The sequence below is a fragment of the Anabrus simplex genome, chromosome 2 (genome assembly GCF_040414725.1).
Source record: "Anabrus simplex isolate iqAnaSimp1 chromosome 2, ASM4041472v1, whole genome shotgun sequence".
Taxonomy (NCBI): domain Eukaryota; kingdom Metazoa; phylum Arthropoda; class Insecta; order Orthoptera; family Tettigoniidae; genus Anabrus; species Anabrus simplex.
Genome location: NC_090266.1, coordinates 339,286,785 through 339,313,573, shown reverse-complemented (window position 1 = coordinate 339,313,573; position 26,789 = coordinate 339,286,785). Strand labels below are relative to the sequence as shown.

At 38.0% G+C, this 26,789-nt stretch overlaps 1 protein-coding gene across 1 annotated transcript in view; it reads right to left on the bottom strand.

Annotated features, from left to right (window-relative positions):
- LOC136864123 (proton myo-inositol cotransporter) overlaps nucleotides 1-26,789 on the bottom strand; it is a 569,053-nt gene that overhangs the window by 21,141 nt on the left and 521,123 nt on the right. The window contains exon 12 of the mRNA XM_067140727.2: nucleotides 14,389-14,462. Coding sequence (XP_066996828.2) covers nucleotides 14,390-14,462 — 73 coding nt within the window. The 3' untranslated portion in view covers nucleotide 14,389. The remainder of the gene's footprint in view (nucleotides 1-14,388; nucleotides 14,463-26,789) is intronic.

The window sequence follows — 26,789 nt, the reverse complement described above, 5'->3', positions numbered from 1 at the left end:
GCTTAGGACTGCTAGCCGGCATAGAATTCTTGCTGGTCGAAGGTTGGGTGATCCCCCCCTTCGAGCTTTTACACTTTGCGACTTTGCTCTCAGGAGCAAAAGCTGCCTTGGGCACAGTGATCTTCACGGGTAACGATGTCGTGAAAGACGAACCTGGGAGACTCTGAGCTATCATGCTGTAGTCTAGTGTATGGGCAGGTGTATTCGTGGAAGTAAACTTACGGCATGCTTCCTGGTAGGAAAGACCATCCAGGGTCTTGATCTCCTGGATGTTCTTCTCACTCAAATATGTCAGACAGTTCCAATCCCGAGGAGAATGAAGACCAGAGCAGTCAGTGCACTTGTACGGAGTTGACCACTCGTCCATGCTGTGAGCTATTCGTCCACATGTACTACACACAGACTGATTCGAGCAACGAGATACCATATGTCCGAATCTCTGGCATTGGTAGCATCGCATAGGAGGTGGGATGTATAGTCTCCCATCGCAACAATAAGTTGTTACCTTGACTTTTTCTGGTAACACTGACAACTTGAAAGAGACAATGAAGGCACCAGTGCCAATGTCTTCACCGTTGACTTTACGTGTAATATGCCGAGCGTGTGTCACGCCACAGTTCTTCATAATACCAATATAATGGTCCGTTATTGGACATTATAAATTTTCCAGCTAACTCATTCTTGGTTGCCTGCGTTTCGCCCTCGTGTGCTAAGTTAGGCTCGTCAGTTGGGACTTAGCACACCACCCAAGACGCAAGGCTAGTGCATACCGTGGAGGCCACTGCATAGGCTATTTAAAGCCACCAGCAGTGCCAATGCACTACGAGAGCTATGTCTCATTTCCAAAAATAGATGCCTGCCTAACTTAGCACACGAGGGCGAAACGCAGGCAACCAAGAATGAGTTAGCTGGAAAATTTATAATGTCCAATAACGGACCATTATATTGGTATTATAAATTTACTCATTCAGGACAAATATTTTAGGTTCCCTATGGGAATCAACATCTGCATCACAGTTCTTCATGTCGTCCATCAACTCATTGTCAGTGTTCAAAATAAAGCCGCATTGGAAGATGACTCAGTGAACCAGATTCAAGGATTTGTGCTCCTCCACTTTGACGGGTTTTCGCCAAAGTGGTAGCACTTAAGCAACTGATCAGCTTGCAGTGCTGTACAAGTCTTCCAAAGCAAACTACTCCTTCAATGAGTCTACTAAAAAGTCTTGATTTTACCAGCTTAAAATCATGCCCATCGGTTCTGGTAGCAACCAGAAACCTAGGGAAGCTGGATCCCATTCCTTCACGCTGCGCATGTTCCCATGGGGGTTGAACCCCTCAAGGAATCAAAAGTTAAAGACTTCGATGGGGGTCCACCTTGGGCAGGTCGAAGACTTTTCGAAGCCATGCCCGAAATCACTCTACCCCCCGAATGCCACCCACTCCTATCAAGGGCCCCTGTAGCCGAACCAAGCAGCCAAGGCAATACCTACCTGGTCGTAGCAGGTACTGCTCAGGGTCCGATGTTGGACGATGCATAATGCGGAATGACTGTGGCAATGAGCATTAGGACTCCCTTCCTCCAATCACCCACAATAGCATGTACCCCATAGCGTGTACAGAGTAATAAATATAGAGAAAAATTTAAAAAAATAATAATATGTCCTCCTGCCAATTGGCTGTGCGGGGACCCGTATTGTCAGGCGGATACTACTGCACGAGTAGATGAAGCTCCCACCCGCAAGATTCCTAGGTGGTCACAAGCGGGCTTTCGGGCGTAATCGCACACATAAGAGGCCCATCTCTGAGCAGCACGCACATTAAGAATTTTGAAACGGTCAACAGCTAACCCTAAAAAAGAATAAAAAATAAAGAGGGGACCGATGGCCACATGACCCTTTTAGTCTCCTCCTACGATAAGCAGGGATTACCTGTGAATGTATTCAGTCCCTCCCATCCACAGGGGGTCCAGCACGATACGAAACCGCAATCAATATCCGCGCCTAGTTCGCCCCTTTTAGTTGCCTCTTACAACAGGCAGGGGATACCATGGGTGTATTCTTCCGTTTGCATCCCCCACCCACAGGGGTTTTAAATGAATTCAACAAGAAATTGTAACACCAGTGCTTGCATGGATGACTTGTCATTTACTCCATTTTTGAAATGCCATAATAATGAAGTATTTGGAGAAATTAACCTTTAGCTTCATAGATATCTTTAGGTTTTTTTGTGAGGATTAGACTAAATATTCAAATGTATGGTTTAAAAATGTATACAATACTGAGAATACTGCCCAGGTGGAAGATTCCCAATCTGTTGTTTTCGTTGCCTTTTCAGTAATGATTGCAAAGCAATTGGAAATTTATTGAACATCTCCCTTGGTAAGCTATTCCAATCCCTAACTCCCCTTCCTATAAACAAGTATTTGCCCCAATTTGTCCTCTTGAATTCCAACTTTATCTTCATATTGTGATCTTTCCTACTTTTAAAGCACTGTGATGATTGATGCTCTCGTGAAAGTTTCAGAAATTGAAAGTGAAGTTTTTTGTGAAGGTAATGAAGGTTGTTTGGTGAGTGAATAGTGTTTTCATAGTGTATGTCAGAATGAGGATGTCATTTTGGATGTCAGTGTACATGAGAAAATGAATCTTAAATTGGTTATGTGTCAGAATGGCGATGTTGAGATTAATGAAACTTCTTGTAAGAAGGTTGAGAATAACTGTTATTGGCACAAAAGATGTGCAAGTGGGAGCAGATATGAGAGGTAGTGATGATGCAGTAATTGTTGAGGAATTTGTAAGAAATAATGTAGATCGCGAGAGTAGACATGATGGTAATTTCAGTAATACAGTGAGTGTGTGTGTGTGTGTGTGTGTGTGTGTGATAGGACGTGTGCTAATATTTGTGTGAGTGAGCATGAGGTAACTGAAGATGTGTTTGATAAGGGTGAGTTGACAAGCTATAACCATTGTTTGTGACGACTTATTTGAAGCAGATTATAGGTCACATTTCATGCATAAGAAAATAGGAGGGGTGGTAAATCGTATGGTGATTTAAGGTTTGAAGATTTGAGAAATGGTTGTGTCAGATTATGTGGGGGTGTTGGGAAACTTTAAGGAAAGCGAGAATGAAAATGTGCGCGAGATGAAGGGAAATTATTCAAGTGAGTGTGTAATGCAACATCAAATGCTATTTGTTGTGTGAATGATCTGAATGACTTGTCGGGTGAAATTGATGCGAAACCTGAAAAGGAGACTCTGGTATGTATTTCTGAATTCATTATGGGTTTGTGGAGAAGAAAGCCTAGCAAGATTTTCGCGTATTTTAGGAGTAGTCTATCTGAAACTGAAATTTATGAGTGCTCCTAATGAAAGTTGGAATGATTCCTGTGCAACTGAATGGAATGAATGCCTTTGTGCGAGGTAGCTAATATTTGTAAATTTAAATACAGGGGAGGCAGTACCCAAGTATATATGCATTATGTTAGCAAGGGAAAATCTGGTTAAGTTCAGAGAAAAGCGAGTTGGGGGTAAAGCGAGTTAGAAGGATAGGGGGTGGGATTTTTTTTAAACATATGAGACTATGTTCTATTATGCATCCATCTAATGCTGAGAACAACACTACGCACAAATTCTGGGCCATATGTTGTCGGGAATAAGATCAGTATATGTGCATACGAAATTGATGTAGATCAGAGGTGCTCATGCTTGGCACTCCATCCCACGGACGCCCAGCTTTGCAAGTAGGCGGTGAGCGTATGCTATTCAACCACAATGACGTAGCTGCGTCACAGGCCATGAAGGTCTGGCAAAAGTCCTCCCAGTCACTAGGTCTCACACCAGTACAGCACTGTGCAAAATCATTGCTGCATTATGTAATTATATCACTTTTTGCTTAACGAGTAACAGGAATTTTACTTTTTCAAAAAAAAAAAATGGAAATACTTTCATTCTGTACTTTGATACAAATATTCCAAACTTACTTTGCATATCCCCAGTGCTTCACTCTAAAACTACCTTCTACTCTTGTTGTCCACATACTGGCTGTCATCTTTTCACCCGACTCTCCCGCTCCCATGATGACAGTTCTCTATCTCGTAATTTCCAGAACGAACTTACGTTCATATAAATACATGCAACCTGCCTTACCCAGCAGGTTGAATGAGAACCAGATTCTTGCTGGATGTGCAAGCAAGTTACCTTTGTTGGACAGATCTGGTTCTCTGTTCCATCTACTGAACTGTCTTCAGGTGAGAAATAGAAGAACGTGATATACTGTCTCTTAGTATTCTATTCTTCGGGTTACTGACGGAGTTGGGGGAAGCATCGACTTACAGCGCACAATTTCCCATTCTGTGTCAGCGTGCTACACACTTTTGAACTGCTGTAGGCCTAATTCTGTCATTCAGTACATCCAAATAGTTCGAAATTTTAACACATTATGGAAGTCATCATGTGTTTCGGACTCAATACTTTGTGCATCTAATAACAATAATTTTGTGGTCGTCTCTCTCAGCTTCCTAACTTCCTTCATTTTCCACCCTATCCTATATCTTATATCTATATCTATATCCTATATGATAAAAATTGGTTCATGAGGAGCCAGTATGGATTTAGAAAGACATTTTCTTGTGAGGCACAACTGGTGGGATTTCAGCAGGACATATCAGATCAGTTGGATTCAGGAGGTCAGTTAGATTGCATAGCCATAGATCTTTCCAAAGCCTTTGATAGAGTGGAACATGGAATATTATTAAAGAAATTGGAGGGAATAGGATTGGACGTAAGGGTTACACGTTGGATAAAAGCATTTCTAAATTCAAGGGTTCAGAAAGTCAAAGTAGGAAATAATGTATCTCAGGAAGAGAAAGTTTGGAAGGGAATTGCACAGGGTAGTATAATCGGTCCGTTGCTTTTCTTAATATACGCAAATGATTTAGGGAACAATATAACATCAAAAATAAGATTGTATGCAGATGACATAATTGTTTATAGAGAAATAAACAACATTGAGGATTGTTCAGAATTACAAAGGGACCTTGAAAGTATCCAACAATGGGTTGAAGAAAATAATATGAAGGTTAATGGAGGCAAATCAACTGTTACAACTTTTACAAACAGGAGATTTGAATATACTTTGGATGAGGTAGTTATCCCAAAAGATGGCAAGTGCAAATACTTAGGTGTGAGATTTGAAAGTAATTTGCACTGGAAGGGTCATATTGATGACATTGTTGGGAAAGCATACAGATCATTACATGTCATAATGAGGCTACTTAAAGGATGCAACAAAGAATTAAAAGAAAAAAGTTACTTGAGTATGGTTCGTCCATTATTGGAATATGCAAACAGTGTTTGGGATCCTCACCAAGAATACCTAAATAAAGAAATAGTGTGCAGAGGAAAGCAGCACGATTTGTAACAGGGGATTTCAGGAGAAAGAGTAGTGTATCAGAAATGTTAAAGGAACTTGGGTGGGAAACTTTAAGTAAGAGAAGGGAGAAAACTAGACTTATAGGATTATATAGAGCCTATACAGGAGAAGAAGCACGGGGAGATATCCGTGAGAGGCTTCAGTTAGAAAATAATTATATCGGCAGGACTGACCACAAATATAAAATTAGAAGGAATTTTAGCAGAAGCGATTGGGGTAAATTTTCATTCATTGGGAAGGGTGTGAAGGAGTAGAACAGTTTACCAGGGGTAGTGTTTGATCCTTTTCCAAAATCTGTACAGATATTCAAGAAGAGAATAAACAGCAACACAGAAAATAAATGAAGTGTTAGAGGGCATTCGACCAGTGCAGGTTATTGTAAATAAAAAAAATGTGTGTGAATAAATTAATTCCATCCCCTGGTCTAAGGAGTTTGGACAGCCAAAGTAGGGGACTGCCTGTAGGGGTGAAGTACAGTGGGGACTTCGAGGGCCCTGGAACCGCTACGGTAGCTGTGAAGGCCCTTCAGGAACTCTGAAAAGTGGTGGCAAAAGGGGCTCTGGTTAAGACGCAGCAGGTCGTTATGCTACTTAGGCTCCAGAATGGTAAAAAAAAACAAAAGTAAATAAATAAATGCAATGTAAATATTAATGTTATACCAGTTGTATAGTATCATTTGAAGTAATTCCACATACTGTATATCAGTTGACTATATTTGTAAGTAGTACAGGAGATGTAAGTAGAATTTTGTAAACAATATAAATTTATTAAGGATGAGCTGTGTGTTTAATAGAAAACATTGTTAGCGTAAATTGTATAATATTGTATTATAGGAAAAATTTTCTTCTCTTGTTAATTTAATATTTAGTGCTTGACAATAATGTATTTTAGTGTACCATTTGCCACCGAGGTAGACACCTCATTTGCAAATAAAGAGATTTTGATTTGATTTGATTTGATCTTGTTACAATTTTGGTATTGATTCTGAGTGTATAGATACCTTAGATACTTTTGTATAAGAATTTAAGAACTTTACCCTCTAGTCCAACATTTGTCTAGGCATTTTCACTGAATTTGATTGTTGGTAAATTCATTTTTTTGGGGGGGTTTATCTTATTAAATAATTGGCTTATTTTCTTGCCTAATTTAATATTGCATATCTTATTTATTGCCAAATACATTCCCCTTGCATATGAGTGTTTGTAAAATTTCTGCTGGAGATTTATACAAATGTATGGCCTAGGTCAACTACTTAACTCAATTGTCTTCACCACTTTAAAAAAAATGTAATCGCCTAATCATCTTGAGCTTACATTTTTGTGTAATTTAAAATTTTAAACTCACACGGGAAACTATTCCTGCTATTGTAAGTTGTTACCTCCTGCTGGTTGGAAATGTATACAGCATATTGGAGTATAACTTATTGAAACTATAACTACCTGTAATTTAACTTTATTTATCGTTGCCACACTGTACAATCCTGGAAACCTCTGGGCCTTACGATTTGATACTCCACTGAATATGAATATTATAATAACTGTGTTATTATTCTTGCCCTCCTTACTTGTTCTCTATTGTCGAACTCTAACTCTCCCAATAGCCTGTTACAATTCCCATCCAAGGAATTGTAAATCGTAGCTTGTACGTTTAAACCCTGTACTTTTGTAGATTGTAACACAAAAATTATAACGTGTCAGTTTTCTTTGAATGAATAAATATAAGAAAATAAAACTGACTTTATATCCAGCACAGTATAAATCAAACCAGAATATACTGAAAAGGTAATTTTTCATTTTTAATTTTTTTTTGGTTGATATTATAGCGCTTTATTTTAAAAACGGCACCCCAATCAGCATTTCGCTGAGTAGTGGAGGAGAGCTTCGTAATCACAATTGAACGTCAATGCTCCCTCGCTTCGCTGCAAAGTGCGTTCGCTCTCTTCCTTCACTGTGACATACTTGCCACGTAAATTGCCCGCATTTACGACAGGCCCGCACTGGGCTAGCCTCGAGGGGCGCTCAGCTGAGCACCTTTGATGTAGATAATACACCCTTGGGAATACATAGTACAGTTAATTTAAGGAAATATGTAAGGTAGGAACATTGAAGGGTAGGAATTGTATCATATATTATGTAGCAGTTATATTTGATGTATTATCACATTGTTAGAATGTGTAAACGACAATGATCACATGTTGGTATCAGCTAAGATGTTTAAGTCAGCAGAAATTGTATTATATAGTATGTAAGCATCTTATTTGATGTAATATCACATGGTGATAATATGTTGAGTAACAACAAGTAAGTCTCGTTATCAGCTAAAAAAAGGAAGCTTATGTCTGTAAAGAGATAAGTATAGAGTGTGAGATGATAGATTTTTGCTCTCAATACTGTATAGTTTTGAGCAAACCAAAGGGGCAATACCATGTTACAAGCACAGTTCTCCAGGTTGTTTTATATTATTAATGTGTAACAGCTTATAATGTACGTAAATATGGAGGCAATCATGTTATTAACCCACTTGCATAATTTGACAATCTGTGGTCAAGCAATGTGTCTTGGCGCATGAATCAAATGATGAGCTCAGTTCACAATGATGCAGTATCTTATCTTCGTATATTAGATCCCCTTTGCAATATGAGTTCTCACAATAAACACCGAAGGAACTAGAGGCATGTACTGTCGGTAAATAATGTTGTCTGTATTTCAGTGCTACACTGGAATTGTTGAACAACAGTTTATTTCCAATGGTATTCAGTATTCATTACGCAGTAGAACTGGTATCGTAGTAATGACGGGAGTTTGAAGGTGCTTGTAGATGGTAATAATAACACTTTGAAAAATGAATCAGAGTTCGAGGGTAGTGATAGCAGTAGTGAAAGTTACTCGAGTGCGAAGAGCATTGAAGAAAGTGAGAGCGAAAGTGCCGCACCAGGCCCTTCAAGTCATTCAGGAAATTAAATACGTGCAGATCATAACATTCAATGGCATGAATGCAAAATTTGAGAATTTATCTTCATTAGTTAGTATTTTATTCATGTTTTTGTGCGACAGGTGTGCTTAAACTACAGGTGGGCAAATTAAATCTGATTCCACAGTCAACTATGTGGCCATTTATTGCGACTTGAATGGGTTAATATGCCAAAATTATTTTCTAATATTGTACTGTGAAAGAATTATTGTCGTCAAGATAGACACCAAACCAATGCCCACCACAATAGTGCAGGTCTATATGCCTACTAGTTCAGCGGATGATGAAGAAATCGAAAGAATATATGAGGAGATAGAAGATTTAATACAATATGTAAAAGGTGACGAGAATCTAATTGTGATGGGAGGCTGGAATGCAGTGGTAGGCCAAGGAAGAGAAGGTAGTACAGTAGGAGAATTTGGATTGGGACGAAGGAACGAAAGAGGAAGTCGTCTGGTTGAATTCTGCACTGATCATAATTTAGTCCTTGCCAATACTTCGTTCAAACACCACAAACGACGGCTGTATACGTGGACGAGACCTGGAGACACTGGAAGGTATCAAATAGACTTCATTATGATTAGGCAGAGATTCAGAAACCAGGTGTTGGATTGCAAAACTTTCCCAGGAGCAGACGTGGACTCTGACCACAACTTGTTGGTCATGAAATGCCATCTGAAGTTGAAGAAATTGAAGAAAGGAAAGAATGCAAAAAGATGGGATCTAGACAAGTTGAAAGAAAAGAATGTGAGGGATTGTTTCAAGGAACATGTTGCACAAGGACTAAATGAAAAGGCTGAAGGAAACACTATAGAGGAAGAGTGGAGTGTCATGAAAAATGAAGTCAGTAGGGCTGCTGAAGAAATGTTAGGAAGGAAGAAAAGATCAACTAAGAATCAGTGGATAACTCAGGAGATACTAGACCTGATTGATGAACGACGAAAATACAAGAATGCTAGAAATGAAGAGGGCAGAAAAGAATACAGGCGATTAAAGAATCAAGTGGATAGAAAGTGCAAGGCAGCTAAGGAAGAATGGCTGAAGGAGAAATGCAAGGATGTCGAAGGCTGTATGGTCCTGGGAAAGGTAGATGCTGCATACAGGAAAATCAAGAAAACCTTTGGAGAAAGGAAATCTAGGTGTATGAATATTAAGAGCTCAGATGGAAAACCACTCCTAGGGAAAGAAGACAAAGCAGAAAGATGGCAGGAGCATATCCAACAGTTGTATCAAGGTAAAGATGTAGATAATTTGGTTCTGGAACATGAAGAGGCTGTTGATGCTGATGAAAAGGGAGACCCAATTTTGAGGTCAGAGTTTGACAGAGCTGTGAGTGACCTCAATAGGAACAAGACACCTGGAATTGATGACATTCCCTCTGAATTACTGACTGCCTTAGGAGAAACCAGCATGGCAAGGTTATTTCATTTAGTGTGCAAGATGTATGAGACAGGAGAAGTCCCATCCGATTTTCAGCAGAATGTTGTTATACCTATTCCCAAGAAAGCCGGTGCTGACAGGTGTGAAAACTACCGCACCATTAGTTTAGTATCTCATGCCTGCAAAATTTTAACACGTATTATTTACAGAAGAATGGAAAAACAAGTTGAAGCTGAGTTGGGAGAAGATCAATTTGGCTTCAGAAGAAATGTAGGAACACGTGAAGCTATCCTGACTTTACGTCTGATCTTAGAGGATCGAATCAAGAAGGACAAGCCCACGTACATGGCATTTGTAGATCTAGAAAAGGCATTCGATAATGCTGATTGGACCAAGCTATTTAAGATTCTAAAGGTGATTGGGATCAGATACCGAGAACGAAGAATTATCTACAATCTGTATAAAAATCAGTCTGCAGTGATAAGAATCGAGGGCTTTGAAAAAGAAGCAGCAATCCAGAAAGGAGTGAGACAAGGCTGCAGTTTGTACCCTCTCCTTTTCAATGTTTACATTGAACAGGCAGTAAAAGAAATCAAAGAGAAATTTGGAAAGGGAATCACAGTCCAAGGAGAGGAAATCAAAACCTTGAGATTTGCCGATGATATTGTTATTTTATCTGAGACTGCAGAAGATCTCGAGAAGTTGCTGAATGGTATGGATGAAGTCTTAGGTAAGGAGTACAAGATGAAAATAAATAAGTCCAAAACAAAAGTAATGGAGTGCAGTCGAATGAAGGCAGGTGATGCAGGAAATATTAGATTAGGAAATGAAGTCTTAAAGGAAGTAGATGAATATTGTTACTTGGGTAGTAAAATAACTAACGATGGCAGAAGTAAGGAGGACATAAAATGCAGACTAGCACAAGCAAGGAAGAGCTTTCTTAAGAAAAGAAATTTGCTCACTTCAAACATTGATATCGGAATTAGAAAGATGTTTTTGAAGACTTTCGTGTGGAGCGTGGCATTGTATGGAAGTGAAACATGGACGATACCTGGCTCGGAAAGAAAGAGAATAGAAGCTTTTGAAATGTGGTGTTACAGAAGAATGCTGAAGGTGAGATGGATAGATCGAATCACGAATGAAGAGATACTGAATCGAATTGGTGAGAGGAGATCGATTTGGCTAAATTTGACGAGAAGAAGAGATAGAATGATAGGACACATCTTAAGACACCCAGGACTTGTTCAGTTGGTTTTTGAAGGAAGTGTAGGGGGTAAGAACGGTAGGGGTAGACCAAGATATGAATATGACGAGCAGATTAGAGCAGATGTAGGATGCAATAGTTACGTAAAAATGAAAAGGTTAGCACAGAATAGGGTGGCATGGAGATCTGCATCAAACAAGTCTATGGACTGATGACTCCAACAACAACAACAACAACAACATTGTACTGTACGTATCTAGGTTATAATATTAAGTTAGGCATTTTTAGTATAAATTTATTAAAATTATATATATATTAGTGGCAAGAATCGACAGCCATTTCTGGTAAATTTAATTTTAGCCTACTTGCGTAATCTTGGGTAAAACCATGGATATGAATATCCAGGTAAAAAAAGTCACGTACATGTGATAAATACAGATTGGAATATTTGACAGGCTGAGTTTATCCAAGCACCTGATTATGAAAAGTTGGCGAGATGGAACGGAACAGATTCTGTTTTGAGTGAAGTAGAAAAGGCGAATACATACATATCCCACGTTGTTCCATCTATATGATGGGTCAGCAAATTAAGCCCCTCCACCAACTTCTGTCTTTGTACTTTTCTCCTTCTTCAATGTTGTCCCAGTCTCCTCCTCGTTGCTGAATGTCGTTTTGCACCATGTCTGTATATCGCATTCTTGGCCGCCCTCTTGGTCTTTAATATTTTAACTGCAGATCATACATTTTTCTGGGTATGTGATCAAGATCCATCCTTTGCATGCGACCATACCATGAGTCTATGCAGAGTTAGATGTTATCCTGCATTCTGCCAACCTGAGCCATGTCCCTGATGTTCTCATTACGAATTTTATCTCGTCTTGTTTTGCCAACCATCGCTCGGACGAATCTCATTTCAGCTGCCTGAATCCTTGCTTCATCCTTTTTCCTCATGGTCCAGGTCTCGCACACATGTCAAAATTGGCATGTAATAAGTCAGATAAATTGCTCACTTGCATTTCAATGGTACTTTTGGGTTCCATATTAGGTCTCATGACAACTCTATAGAAGTTTCCTCCAGCTTGAATCCTGCTGATAAGTTCCTCTTCAATGGAGCCTGTTACTGATATCATGCTTCCTAGATATTTGAATTTGTTGGACACGAGTTGTTAACCCTCTATTTCAATGTAACCTTCAGGCTGACCATTGCTCTGCATAACCAACACTTCACTTTTTTTCCTGACTGAATCTTAGGCCATACCCTTCAGCTGTTACTGTCCATGAAGTTCCTCCTTGGAATCTCCCCATATACAGATGTCATCAGCAAATACCATGACTTTCATTTTGTTGTCACGAACGTTTTGGCATACTTGTTGAATCTCATTCATCACAGTAATGAAGAGAAGAGTGACAGAACTCCACCTTGTCTTAGGCCCGTAGTTATTCTAAAGGGTTCCATCATTCCTGATGGTGTTTTGACGTGACTACTGATGTCTTCATATGAATTCTCAATTCGTTTTATTATGTCATTATTGATTCCACGTTTCTCAGCACTTCCCAGACTTTGTCCCTGCATACAGCATCAAAGGCCTTTTTGATATCCAGGAAGGCCAGCCAAAGGACCTTATTATGTTCAGAATACTTCTCCATTAGCTGACACAGTCCAAATATTAAATCAACTGTTGATCTGCCTTTCTGGAATCTGTATTGTTCCTCTGATAACTTTAATTCTATCAATGGTCTTATTTTCCTTTCTAAAATCCTTACATACAGTTTTCTCACTTGGGAAGTTAATGTAATTCCTACCGAGCTCGATAGCTGCAGTCGCTTAAGTGCGGGCAGTATCCAGTAATCGGGAGATAGTGGGTTCGAGCCCCACTGTCGGCAGCCCTGAAGATGGTTTTCCGCGGTTTCCCATTTTCACACCAGGCAAATGCCGGGGCTGTACCTTAATTAAGGCCACGGCCGCTTCCTTCCCACTCCTAACCCTTTCCTGTCCCATCGTCGCCATAAGACCTATCTGTGTCGGTGCGACGTAAAACAAATAGCAAAAATGTAATTCCTCTGTAATTGGAACATTTCTTCCTGTCACTTTTCTTAAAGAGTGGAATAATACCTTTTTTCCAATCTGCTGGTATCTACCCATCCTTCCATATCTTGTGAAAAAGTCTTTATATCCACTGTTTTCCTGCATCACCCATAGACCTGATCATTTCACCACACACTTCATCAATGCCTGGAGATTTTCCTGTTTTGATGTATTTCTATGAATGTTCTATATCATTCCATGTCAGATCTGTTAGTGTGTCTTCCATCATTAACTAATCTATCTAATGGAATGTTTTTGATATCATTCACATTTAACAGCTCATCAAAATAATTCTTCCATTCTTCTTTGATCTCTCTGTCGTCTGTAATGAGATACCCACTATCACTAGTCAGATAATTAGTCTGTTCTTTGTCCCTCCCCTTGTTCTTCATCATTCCATACAACATTTTTCTGTTGCCATCTACATCTTCATTTAGTTTATCACTCCATTCATTCAGCCATTTTTCTCTTTCTGCTCTGACAACGTGATTAGATTGTTTTTTTTTTTTTCGCCAACTTAGAGTTCTTTGTCCTTATCTGTTCAACTTTTGAAATATTTTCTGTAGGCATTGTTCTTTTTAAGGACTGTGTCTCTTATTTTATCATTCCTCCATGATGTGTCTTTCCATTTCCGTTTGCCATTTGTTCTTGCACACGTCACTTCTGTTGTCTTGATCAAGCATTCCTTAAAAAATTTTCCATTCTTCTTCAACTGTTCCACTGTCTGTTTTTGGTATTCGTTGCTGGATTTTTTCTTCATATTCTATGGCCTTTTTATCCTTCAATTTCCATACCTTTAATTTCTTGCCCTGGATGATTCTTATTTTCTTGAACTTTTTAAACCTGAAACAACTAACAAGGAGCAAAATACAAGTTTTGCACCTCTATGAACACTACACGAGTAGAATCTCTTATGCTCTACCATTTATTATTATTATTATTATTATTATATTCACTTAATTTAAAATTAATTTTATTTATTTATTTATTTATTTATTTATTTATTTATTTATTTATAGTTGCCAAGGAATAATTCTATTCAGTTATGGTACGAGAATTAATATTATTTGGAATATAATATATTTCTATATGTTGAAATTGATGCTTGATGATGGAGCAAGTGCATTTTTTAATGTTAATTTACAATTGACGCCCAAGTGTGAGGCAAGTATATAAATAGATACAATTGTCACCAACAGTGGGGCAACTTGTTTTATTACAGTACATATCAAGTCATTCATATCATTACAGCCACAGGTGGCAGACACTGTAGCTGTGTAATGATGTACACCAAAGTGTAAATTGAAATTTGTCTTACCTCAGTCTTCTGGTTTGTGAACATTTACACCACTTTCAGTTTCCACAGTGCTTGGTGGCCAAATTCCCTTCATTCTAAATGGAAACAAAAGACAGCTAGTCAACAGCTCAATTTTACAGTAATGACAGAAAAACTTAAAGAATGGAGGAAAAGCAAACCAGATTTCAGTTTTTATTGCTCATATCATAGAAGTACTTTCCCTGCAGTAATGGCACATTAACAAGAACTATGATCATTTAATTTAAAAAGCAAAATGGTATCTCTAGCCAATAATACATAGAAAATCTGTATCGCAGAGGTTCCTTTCAATAAGATTCTAATCACAAATACCTACATCACTATTTTCTTTCAACGTATGTGAGAATTATGCCTCCATCACACAGAAATGCTGGGAACTGGAAACTGTCTAATGTAACAGACCATAAAATCTTCAAATCTTGGGTAGGCTGTCATGTTCATTTCATAATGTTTATGACTTGCCAAATTCAGAGGACAGTTGTCTCCCTATTTCAGTCATCAATTCATTTTCTCTTATCCTATAAATTCAGTCTATAGAACTAAATAATAATGTAAGTGATTTAATGCCCATTCTAACTGCTAACACACACATTGATGTGTTGAAATTTTATACCACAGAACTAACATACTGAAAGCCAACAACAAAGAGTTGTTGCATTTACGTACTGTTAAATATCGCCAACCTACACTAATTAAAATTGTCGTATTGAAAGAAGGCTCACAACTAGCCAACTGTGTGTCACCCAAGTTGACTCTACAACTCGAAAATACCATTTTATCCTCCTGAGACCCCTGGTATAGTATACTATACCTTAGGTTTGAGGCATGATGTGGCCTCTTGTATTGTCACTTGCTGCATTTCTAGCACTTGGTGACATCTGTGGGAACTAGTGAGAACTATCAGTGCAGAAAAAATCAGAATATGCTTTAACACTTTCCTTAACGCCAGAACCTAGTTTAAGTCAAATCTTGCAAAAATCCAAGTCCCGGGTCTCAGGAGGATATGATAAAATTACATTAAACCTGGTCATCATTTCTAGTCTTTCATAACTTCTTTAACCTTAGGTATCACCAGCACCGTAAAAAAAAAAAAAATTTAAAAAAATCTTATTTCCCCTACTACACATTTCTACATTTCACACTGCTACAGAGTATCTTATTCCATGTAAAGATTTCAATACATGTTTTTCAAACTGTTCATTGTTAATTTTGTGCATGCTAAGCAGCAATTTTCACTTCTTTTATAGTTAATAAATCCAGCAGTTTTTAATTATAGTCTTATTTCTTTCTGAAGTTGTGTAAGCTTTAACCTCCTCCCACCCCTCTACTTGTTTAATGTCGCAATAACACACTGAACATTTTCAGCTGCACAACCCTAACTGCACGGCCAACTCGCTTGGTCTTTATCCTTTTATGGAACTAGTAGTAGTAGTAGTAGTAGTAGTAGTAGTAGTAGTAGTAGTAGTAGTAGTAGTAGTAGTAGTAGTAGTTGCTCACTTCAGTGTATAGATACCACTTTATCAGTAATAAAGACCAAAGTTCAAGGAGAAATTATATGACCTGCAAATATGTGCACCGAGACACGTATTTATATTGCTGGGATAGTAACTTATTTGAAATCTATGGGTAACTTACCCTAATCCAATGTACAAACAATCATTACAATCACCACTATGGCAAGTGTCACGACAATGTAAGTTTTCAACAGCTTACACACACGTAACAGGGATTGAGGCTGATGATCAAAATGTCCTTGCCTTTTAAAATGAAACAATTTTTTTTAATGTAAGTGGTCAATTTAATCACCTGCGTACTAAAGGAATGTCTACAGCCTGCAAGCAGTGCAGGGTGTTCCGAACCTAGCACCATGCATGCTCTGCCGGTGGACAAGGCGGGCAGCCAGTGGTAATAGCTATCCGACTTAAAACTATTGTATTTAAAGTGTATTCATACCTGCTTTGAACATTGTAAGGCAGGCAGAACTAGAACCTATTCACATGCCACATTCTTGGGAGAGCCACCAGATCAACTTTTTTTTTTTTTAACTGCTTGCTTTATGTTGCACTGACACAGACACAGATAGGTCTTATGGCGACAATGGGATAAGAAAGGGCCAGGAATGGGAAGGAAGTGGCCATGGCCTTAAGGTACCGCCCCAGAATTTGCCTGGTCTGAAAATGGGAAACCACGGAACATCTTCAGGGCTGCCGACAGTGGGGTTCGAACCCAATATCTCCTGGATACAAGCTCGCAGCTGCGCACCCCTAACTGCACAGCCAACTCTCCCAGTAGAGCAAACTTTCTTCAGACTCTGTTCCATCTTTGCTCTGATATCTTGAAGCTGTTCCTCAGCGAGAGCTCATTTAGGACACCTATTCTTCCTATCGGAAACTAAGCCAGTTTTTCTCCACTTCTTAAACCACCACATTATAGTATTTTTCGATGACCAAGAAGTCTCCGGATAATGATGGTAAAATTTAAGTCAACATTTTTCATAAGACTTATTTAAAAGATATGTCTCAACGAGAAATATCCACTGCTCTCTAGTGTACTGCATTGCTGCTATCACGCATCTGACATGTTCATATAAGCCCACTCAACTGCAACTAACAGATGGCGGGTGTGGTACAGTTTGGGCTTGAGACCGCACGCCTTGTCGATCAACCGCTTCATGTCAGGCCAGGCGGTGGAGTCTGGGGCCGGCAGAGCATGCATGGCATTAGGTTCTGAACACCCCATATAATGTAGGCAAACAATAAATACTAAAACCTTTCAATGTTTCATGCAACATAAACTATTGTGAGAAATATTTCTTAAGGGCTTTAAACACAGAACCAGAACATACAGATAAGCTACATTCTTGGGAGAGCCACGAGATCAACTTGTGAAAAATGTGAATTATAGACTTGAATCAGCAAACGGCCTGCACATCAATGCTGTATGATCTTACAATGCCAACAAAGATTATTGCTTTCAGGAATTGCAAATCAGGAGCAATGACAGATCCATTATTGTATCCCCCACCCCCACAAAAAAAATCCATATGGATAGTTACGATTAATTACCTATAACAACCACTGTAACAAAGTTAACTTAATATCATTTCCATCAACTAATTTACAGTTAACAAATCTCAGTGAATTGTCAAGTTTAGGAAATAAGACTCCTCAATATTCAAAATTAAACTTATGTCATAATGGTCCAATGCAATGTTTACATTATATTTTAAATCTAGGAACTAACTTCGGCCTTGGCTGGCCATCATCAGCCTTAATGCAAAACTGTCCAAACACATCTAATAATTAGAATTTATAATGCAAAACTATATTATTAGCAAGATACCCATGCTTCGTTTTACAATTTGGAGCGTCCACTGTCAGCTGAGCCTGTAAAATATGCCCTCAGTTCGTACGTCAAACCGTTTTGAGGGATTATTATTTATTTCCGATATTTATTTTCTGATCGAACACTCATTTGAACCCCACATGGAAGAATTTGAATGTTTTAAAACCTATCTTATTTAACATCTAGGATGTAACATGGACCAACCTGTGAAATTTTGATTTTGTACATCTAACAGTAATGGAGGGATGAATACTTTTTTAATGGGTGAATTTTTTTAAATATCTTATTAATATCTAGAATATAGAAGACCAACCTTCATAAAATAATTAAGTTTGTGTCTGAAATGGTTTCAGAAGAACGGACATTGTGTTTTTGAGAGACAAACCATCATCGAAACCCCTTAGGGGAGAAATATTTTCAATTATACAATATTTTATACCTAGGACAGGGAGGACCCTTATCGTAAAATTACAACTTTGTACGCCGCACGGTTTTGGAGGGAAGAATAATTTTGTTTATGGAATTAACCTCATTTAACACCTTAGGGGTGCAACGTTAAAAAATATTTCCTATTTCACACCTAGAATTTAAAATATACACTGTTATTTTGGAATTTTGTCTTCATACGTTAAACAGTTTCAGAGGAAGGAAAGAATATAGGCCTATTTGTTTTTGGATCTTAATCCCCATTTAACTCTCTGAGCAGTTAAATTTGTTTCAAACATCCTGTCATTTAACACCTAGGATTTCATTTGAAATTTTTACTTCAAAATTCACACGGTTTTATATAAATGCATATTTTTGTCACCGTTCCTGACCCCTCTTCAAAACCCCTTTAGGGGTGTATTTTTTAAGTCCATTTCTTATTTGTATCCCCTTAAGTTGATTCCCCCCCCCCCCCCCAATCACAAAATATGTGGGACTATTTTTAACAGAGGTGATTACAAATACCAATTTTCTCGTCCAAAACATCCTTTGTTCTCGAGATATAAGTATCCTCACACAAATAATTCAACTCATTTTTCAACTCATTGTCTTCCAAAAAAAAAACCCATTTTTATTTTTAAAAAAGATTCCAAATACAAATGTTCATGTCTGCAGCATCTTCAGCTTTTTTTTTTTCGTCACACCAAGACACAGATGGGTCTTACAGCGATGATGGGATAGGAAAGGTCTAGGAGTGGGAAGGAAGCAGCCATGGCCTTATGTAAGGTACAGCCTTAAGGAACATTTGCCTGGTGTGAAAATGGGAAAACACAGAAAACCATTTTCAGGGCTGCCGACAGTGGGATTCGAACCCACTATCTCCCGGAAGCAAGCTCACAGCTGCGCACCCCTAACTGCATGGCCAACTTGCCCGGTCTCCAGTGTTTGAGATATAAGTATCCTCATAAAAATAATTCAACGCCTTTTTTCAGTCCTTGTTACAACCCCCTTAAGTGAATTTTCGGAAAATAAGTTCTTTATATTTTATAGGAGATTTCAAATATCGCATCTGTAATATCTTCAATTTTGGAGATACCAGTATCCTAATAAAAGTAATTCAACCCCTTTTTCATTCATTTTACCCCCCCCCTCCCAAGTGTTTTTCCAAAAACAAAAAATACGTATTATTTTATTTTTGAAAGAAATTAAAAATACCAATTTTCACATCTGTAATATGTTAAGTTTTTGAGATATACTGTAAATATGCTCATTTTAAAAATTCAGCCTCTTTAACACTTCTCCTTAAGTGGATTTTCAGAAAACAAATTATGCATGTTCCTTTACTTTTACAGGAGATTCCAAATACCGATTTTAACATCTGTAGCATGTTATGTTTTTGAGGTATATTGTAGATATTCTCATTTTAAAAATTCAACCCCTTTGTCACTCCTGTACCTCTTAAGTAGACTTTCCAAAAACATAAAAACACAAGTTTCTTTATTTTTAAAAAAGATTCTAAATACCAATATTCATGACTAACATTCAGTTTTTGAGATATAAGTATCCTGATAAAAGGTATTTTTCATTGTTCATGCCTCTTAAAAGGATTTTCCAAAAACAAAAATTTATGTTTTTCCTTATTTTTAAAGGAGATTTCAAATACCAATTTCCACGTCTAACATCTTCAGTTTTTGAGATATAAGTGTCATCATGAAAAGAATTCAAATCCTTTTTCACTCCACCCTCGCCCGTTAAGTTGGTTTCCCCCCACCCAAAAAAATGCGTGTATTTTTAAAGGAGATTCCAAATACCAATTTTTATGTCTGTACACTTTCAAGTGGTTTCATTTTAAAAATTCACCCCCCTTTGCACGCCCTTAGCGACGGAATATCCAAAAATCCTCCCTTAGTGAGCACATACACTGTAATATAAATGTATCCCCAAAATTTCATTTCTTTATGCCCAATAGTTTTGGCTCGCTGGTGATGAGTCAGTCAGTCAGTCAGTCAGTCAGGACATGTTATTTTACATATATATACACTAACTGATGTACCCGTGCATTGCCGTGGAATTCTACATCGTATACAGAATTCTAGGGTTGGCAGTGTACATGTTGTGGGTAAGATTATATTAAATTGCATAGCTCTTAATGTTACCCTAGAAACACGATGGGGAAGTCGCCAAACTTATGTGAAGACTGGATTAGGGAATTTTCATTGTAATGGTAGGCCCTCTTGCCTTCCATCACTCACAATCAAGTAGGGGAGTTTTTATTATAATGGCAGCCACTCGCTCGCCACCTGCCTTTTTACATCCTCAGAAAGACTGTCTTAGTGGTTTTCCCAACTGAAATAAACACGGGTCAATACAATGACGCCAGTAGGAATGTTGCGATTAAAATCTTTTTTTTTTGCTATTTGCTTTACGTCGCACCGACACAGATAGGTCTTATGGTGACGATGGGACAGGAAAGGCCTAGGAATGGGAAGGAAGCAGCCGTGGCCTTAATTAAGCCACAGCCCCAGCATTTGCCTGGTGTGAAAATGGGAAACCACGGAAAACCATCTTCAGGGCTGCCGACAATGGGGTTCGAACCTACTATCTCCCGAATACTGGATACTGGCCGCACTTAAGCGACTGCAGCTATCGAGCTTGGTGCGATTAAAAGCAATGCTATCATATGAAATACCGTATCAAATGAAAAACCACACAGTTTTTCACTTTTAACGAACAGTACTATGCTGCCGATCTAACAGTCCAGAGTTCTAGAGCTAGAATGACCAGGCCGCAGACAGTCGTGAGCCGTGAACACTCCTCTCCTATTATTTCGTAGGTGTGAACTCTGATCATTCCAGTCAGCGCCTCAGAGTAGGGATCGAATAACTGGAATACTATGATGAACCAGTGTGTTACGTACCAGCAGTATCAAAAAATGAACCAGAAGACTGGCGTGCTAACTTAGAAAGTTATCTAAATCCCCAGCTATTTTCCACCAACATTCAGGCAGGCTGGTATATTCTGTACGCAGCAATAATCCTATCTATCGGAGATGAGTGGCAGTATAAGAGACTAACAATATCACAACAAACAATGGTCGATGTATTATGTTTTACTAATTTTATGAGCTTTCGATATTGGTTTTCTTTTTTTTTTTGCTAATTGCTTTGTTGCACCAACACAGGTAAGTCTTATGGCGACGATGGGATAGGAAAGGCCTATGAATGGGAAGGAAGCGGCTGTGGCCTTCAGTATGGTACAGCTCCAGCATTTGCCTGGTGTGAAAATGGGAAACCATGGAAAACCATCTACAGGGCTGCTGACAGTGGGGTTCGAACCCAGTATTTCCCAGATGCAAGCTAACAGCTGCGCGCCCCTAACCGCACGGCCAACTTGCCCGCTCTTTTGATATTGTAGGCCTTCACATTTAATTATCTTCCGACTCTGAAATACCACCCTTATCATAGTCTGCAAGTCACGCGTTTCATTTTTTTTTTTTCAATTATGGTGTCCCGTCCCAGACGTCGCCTTCACCTTCTGAATCAACAAACATTTCTTTCTCCTGAATATGTTTGCACTTTTCCTCCAAAATGTTATCAAATGTTGTCTTTATCTACGTGAACATGATTCCCTCTTTATAAGAAAGCTCTGTAGCTTCCTGAATATTAATGCGGTAGACATTCATAAGTGCTGCAATAATGTTGCAACAATTTCAGTGTGCTTGCCTGCATTTGGAATAGCCAACCTTCGTGAAGTACTTCACCGCATAGAATAGGACTAGCCATCTTGTATACACAACTGTAGGCAGCCGTATGTGATGGATAGTACAGAACTGAACGTGCAGGGAGGGAAGGCAAGTCAGCCACTGGCTGCGAAGGCTGATGTGTATTGACATGTACTGTTCTATTCAGAGCGCATACTGCAAACTCAGAGCTCCTAAATTCTCCCTTAAAAAAGGACTAGTGAAAAATTAGACCCCCAGTATTTATTTCAGTTTAAAAAGACCTTCAAGAATATGCAAAAATAAAATCGAAATTTGCCTTTCGACTTCGTATTGTTTCCTTGTTAGAGAAACTTTAAAAGAGCAGGGTTCAGAAGTTGCTTGACTGTCACATTGCCGAATGGTGCACAAACAATAAATGAAATTTGTGGTCACATTAGACAAAGTGTGTATCCAAGTCACTGCAACAAAAACACCTGCAATTTACTACTGGGCAAAGGGTGAAAAAGATAATTAAAATTGGAACTCAGAAGGTTAAGAAACTTTTTCTAGGGGATTTATGGTTATCACATGATATTGTAATAATGGGAAGTTAACTAGTCACCATGTTGCTAAAAAGGCAAACATTAACTCCCTATACTATCGAATTGACGTCCTGACTCCAATTTACTGCACCGAGATCCCAACTATTTGGAACAAGCACAAAGTGTGGATGCATCAAGAAAGGAGTCAAGTCGTATCTCTGGTTTGACCTTCACATTCTTTGAGATAATGGAATATGAAACAGGAGTATATGCTATACTCTTCAGTGACATTCCTATGAAATCACCTGTTGCTTCTGCTATGGATTTGTGTGTGTGGACTTCTGAAAAGGGCACTGGAAAACAGGCATCCTCGTACTGTTGAGGGCTTATGGAAAAACCTTCAAGGAGAAGTGGGAACAGATGGACATGGCTGAGCTTTGTAGAAGTCTTCTGCAGCGGAGCTGTTTATTTGGTTTTCTTCCTAGTAGTTTAACGCTACACTAACACAACAAAGACTTTTGGTAACATAAGGTTGGGGAAGGGCTAGGATTTATTTTTTTAGTGGAAAGTGAGGTGCAGAGCTAAAGGCCATATGAAGGGACATCAGATAGAGCACAATCAATGGTGGAGACATGGCCCTTCCTAAGGCAAGACCAAAGTGCAATTCATTACCAGAGATCAGAAACATCCTCGATATACGATTAGTGATCAGACTCAGGAAACTGTCAATGTATAAAACCATCTTCCCTACTTAGAGACATGGCATCTTTCATATCACTTTTTCAAATCAATCGCCACTGATCTGCATTTAGGTCTGTTGCCCAGGTGGCAACTTCTCTATCACTTGTTTACCTCAAATTTTCTTAAATGATTTCACAGAAGTTGGAAATTTATCAAACATCTCCTTTGGCAAATTATTCACATCCGTAATTCCTCTTCCTATAAACTAATATTTTCCCCAATTTGTGCTCTTCAATTCCAAATTTATCTTCATATGATCTTCCTACTTTTAAAAACTCCATTCAAGCTTCTTCGTCTACTAAATCAACGTCATTCCACACTATCTCTTCGCTGATATTCTGGAACATACTGCTTAATCAAGCAGTTCATCTCCTTACTCATAAGTCTTCCCAGCCCCAGGTTTGAAACTTTTTTTAACACTACTTATTTGTCGGATATCACCCAGAACAAGTCATGCTGCTTTCCTTTGGATCCTCACTCTCACTTAAAAGTGAGAGAATGTAATTGCATGCAGAAAGAAAGAAAGAAAGAAAGAAAGAAAGAAAGAAAGAAAGAAAGAAAAGAAGAACAACACACAAACAAACAAACAACAAACAACACACAAACAAACAAACCAACCACAACAGCAACAACCAACCAATCGACCAAATTCAAAATAGCCTTCAACCGCAAAAATAAGATCTCCAAGATATTCAGGAATGTGAAGGAAATCCTACTTTAATGTAAGCAATTTATTTAGCTCTGAGGACTGTGATAAAGAGTTAGCCCAGCTGGCCATCTCTCCTTCTGATGGAAATTTTATAAAGGAGAAGTGACAGCAAATAAGGAGAATGTTGGCTATACTTGAAGAGGAATATTTAGTTTTCATACCAGTATGTCCAGTGATTAGTGTTTACTTGCTATGCTCTGAGTAATGACTGAGAAATGTACCAGAACACAAACTGTTTCACAAGTTGTAGATATTATAAAACAACAATATGTAAGAAGAAAGAAAAATCAGTTTGTGTATATTGTACAAAGGTTCTTAGACTGCATGGTGACGAAGCAGAATTCCACTAACATGGACATGTAAATGTTCAAAACAATTGATACTGGTCACCTGAGAATCCAGGACTGATTTAGCAATCATGACATTTTAAGTTTCAAGATTCTTACAAATTCAGTTTGCATATTGGGGATAAAATTCAAAGTTACAAGATCAGTATTAAATAAAAATATTAGAAAGGGACATCAAGTCTTGTAAATCCCTAACTCCCCTTCCTATAAGCGAATATTTACCCTAATTTGTCCTCCTGAATTCCAGCTTTATCTTCATATTGTGATCTTTCCTACTTTTAAAGATACCACTCAAAATTATTCGTCAACTGACGTCATTCCACGCCATCTCTCCGCCGACTTCTTGGAACATACCACTTACATGTAATAAATATCATTTTTGGTCCGTATTGATGATATTAGATTGAAATAATAACATTAAGTTATTTATTAGACCACCTAATCAATACAAAATCGTCTTGGATGATTTACATAAATTTGTTAGCTAATAATGGGACATGTTTCGCCTTCCCTGAAGGCACCATCAGCCATAGTCTTAACCTTAAATTAAAAATAAGCGTCTAAATAACATGTAGTAATGAAATGAATTTTAAAAATCTTGAAGAGATTTGAAGTAAAATAAAGTTAAAAATAACAATGATGGTTTGAAAATACTATGTGATGAGATACAATAGTGGAAGTATTAACAAAATTAACATTAGAAGGCTGCTAAAATAAGTACAATGGATAAAACAACAGATTGTTATACAACAAGTAGTAAGATTGCATAAAAGTAAAGTTGATAGTCATGGCGGTTATAATTAGACGATGGCGAAAAATCTTATAATCAAAGTAAAGAGGAGAGAATAAAAGTCAAAGTTAGTCGAGAGATCCAAAGTTCATCATGATCTTGAAGATAAAAGACGAAAGTCAGATGCATATGGTGAAGTTGTAGAACACGTTGAGGATATGAAGTTGGTGAATAGAAGTTGAAGAACAGTTTCAAATAGGATCACTATGGACCATCTTCAACTTCTATTCACCAACTTCATATCCTCAACGTGTTCTACAACTTCACCATATGCATCTGACTTTCGTCTTTTATCTTCAAGATCATGATGAACTTTGGATCTCTCGACTAACTTTGACTTTTATTCTCTCCTCTTTACTTTGATTATAAGATTTTTCGCCATCGTCTAATTATAACCGCCATGACTATCAACTTTACTTTTATGCAATCTTACTACTTGTTGTATAACAATCTGTTGTGTTATCCATTGTACTTATTTTAGCAGCCTTCTAATGTTAATTTTGTTAATACTTCCACTATTGTATCTCATCACATTGTATTTTCAAACCATCATTGTTATTTTTAACTTTATTTTACTTCAAATCTCTTCAAGATTTTTAAAATTCATTTCATTACTACATGTTATTTAGACGCTTATTTTTAATTTAAGGTTAAGACTATGGCTGATGATGCCTTCAGGGAAGGCGAAACATGTCCCATTATTAGCTAACAAATTTATGTAAATCATCCAAGACGATTTTGTATTGATTAGGTGGTCTAATAAATAACTTAATGTTATTATTTCAATCAACATACCACTTAGTCGAGCAGCTCTCCTTCTTTCAATTCTTCCCAGCCCAAACTTTGCAACATTTTTGTAACGCTACTCTTTTGTCGGAAATCACCCAGAACAAATCGAGTTGCTTTTCTTTGGATTTTTCCCAGTTCTTGAATCAGATAATCCTGGTGAGGGTCCCATACACTGGAACCATACTCTAGTTGGAGTCTTACCAGAGACTTATATGCCCTCTCCTTTACATCCTTACTAAAACCCCTAAATACCCTCAATCATGTGCAGAGATCTGCACCCTTTATTTACGATCATATTTATGTGATTACCCCAATGAAGATCTTTCCTTATATTAACATCTAGGTACTTACAATGACCCCCAAAAGAAACTTTCACCCCATCGACAGAGAAATTATTAATGAGAGGACTTTTTCTATTTGTGAAACTCACAACCTGACTTTTAACCCCATTTATCATCACACCATTGCCTACTGTCCATCTCACAACAGTATCGAGGTCATTTTGCAGTTGCTCACAATCTTGTAACTTATTTATCACTCTGCACAGAATAACATCATCTGCAAACAGCCTTATCTCTGGCTCCACTTCTTTACACTTATCATTGATATGTGTAAGAAAACAAAAGTCCAATAATACTGCCTTGAGGAATTCCCCTCTTAATTATTACAGGGTCAGATAAAGCTTCACGTACTGTAATTCTCCGAGTTCTATTTTCTAGAAATATAGCCACCCATTCAGTCACTCTTTTGTCTAGTCCAATTGCACTCATTTTTGCCAGTAGTCTCCCATGATCCACCCTATCAAATGCCTTAGACAGGTCAATCTCGATACAGTCCTCTATACAGACCTCCTGAATCCAGGATATATGCCATATCTTGCTGGAATCCTACAAGTTAAGCTTCAGTACAATAACCTTTCCTAAACCCAAACTGCCTTCTATCAAACCAGTTATTGATTTTGCAAATATATCTAATATAATCAGAAATAATGCTT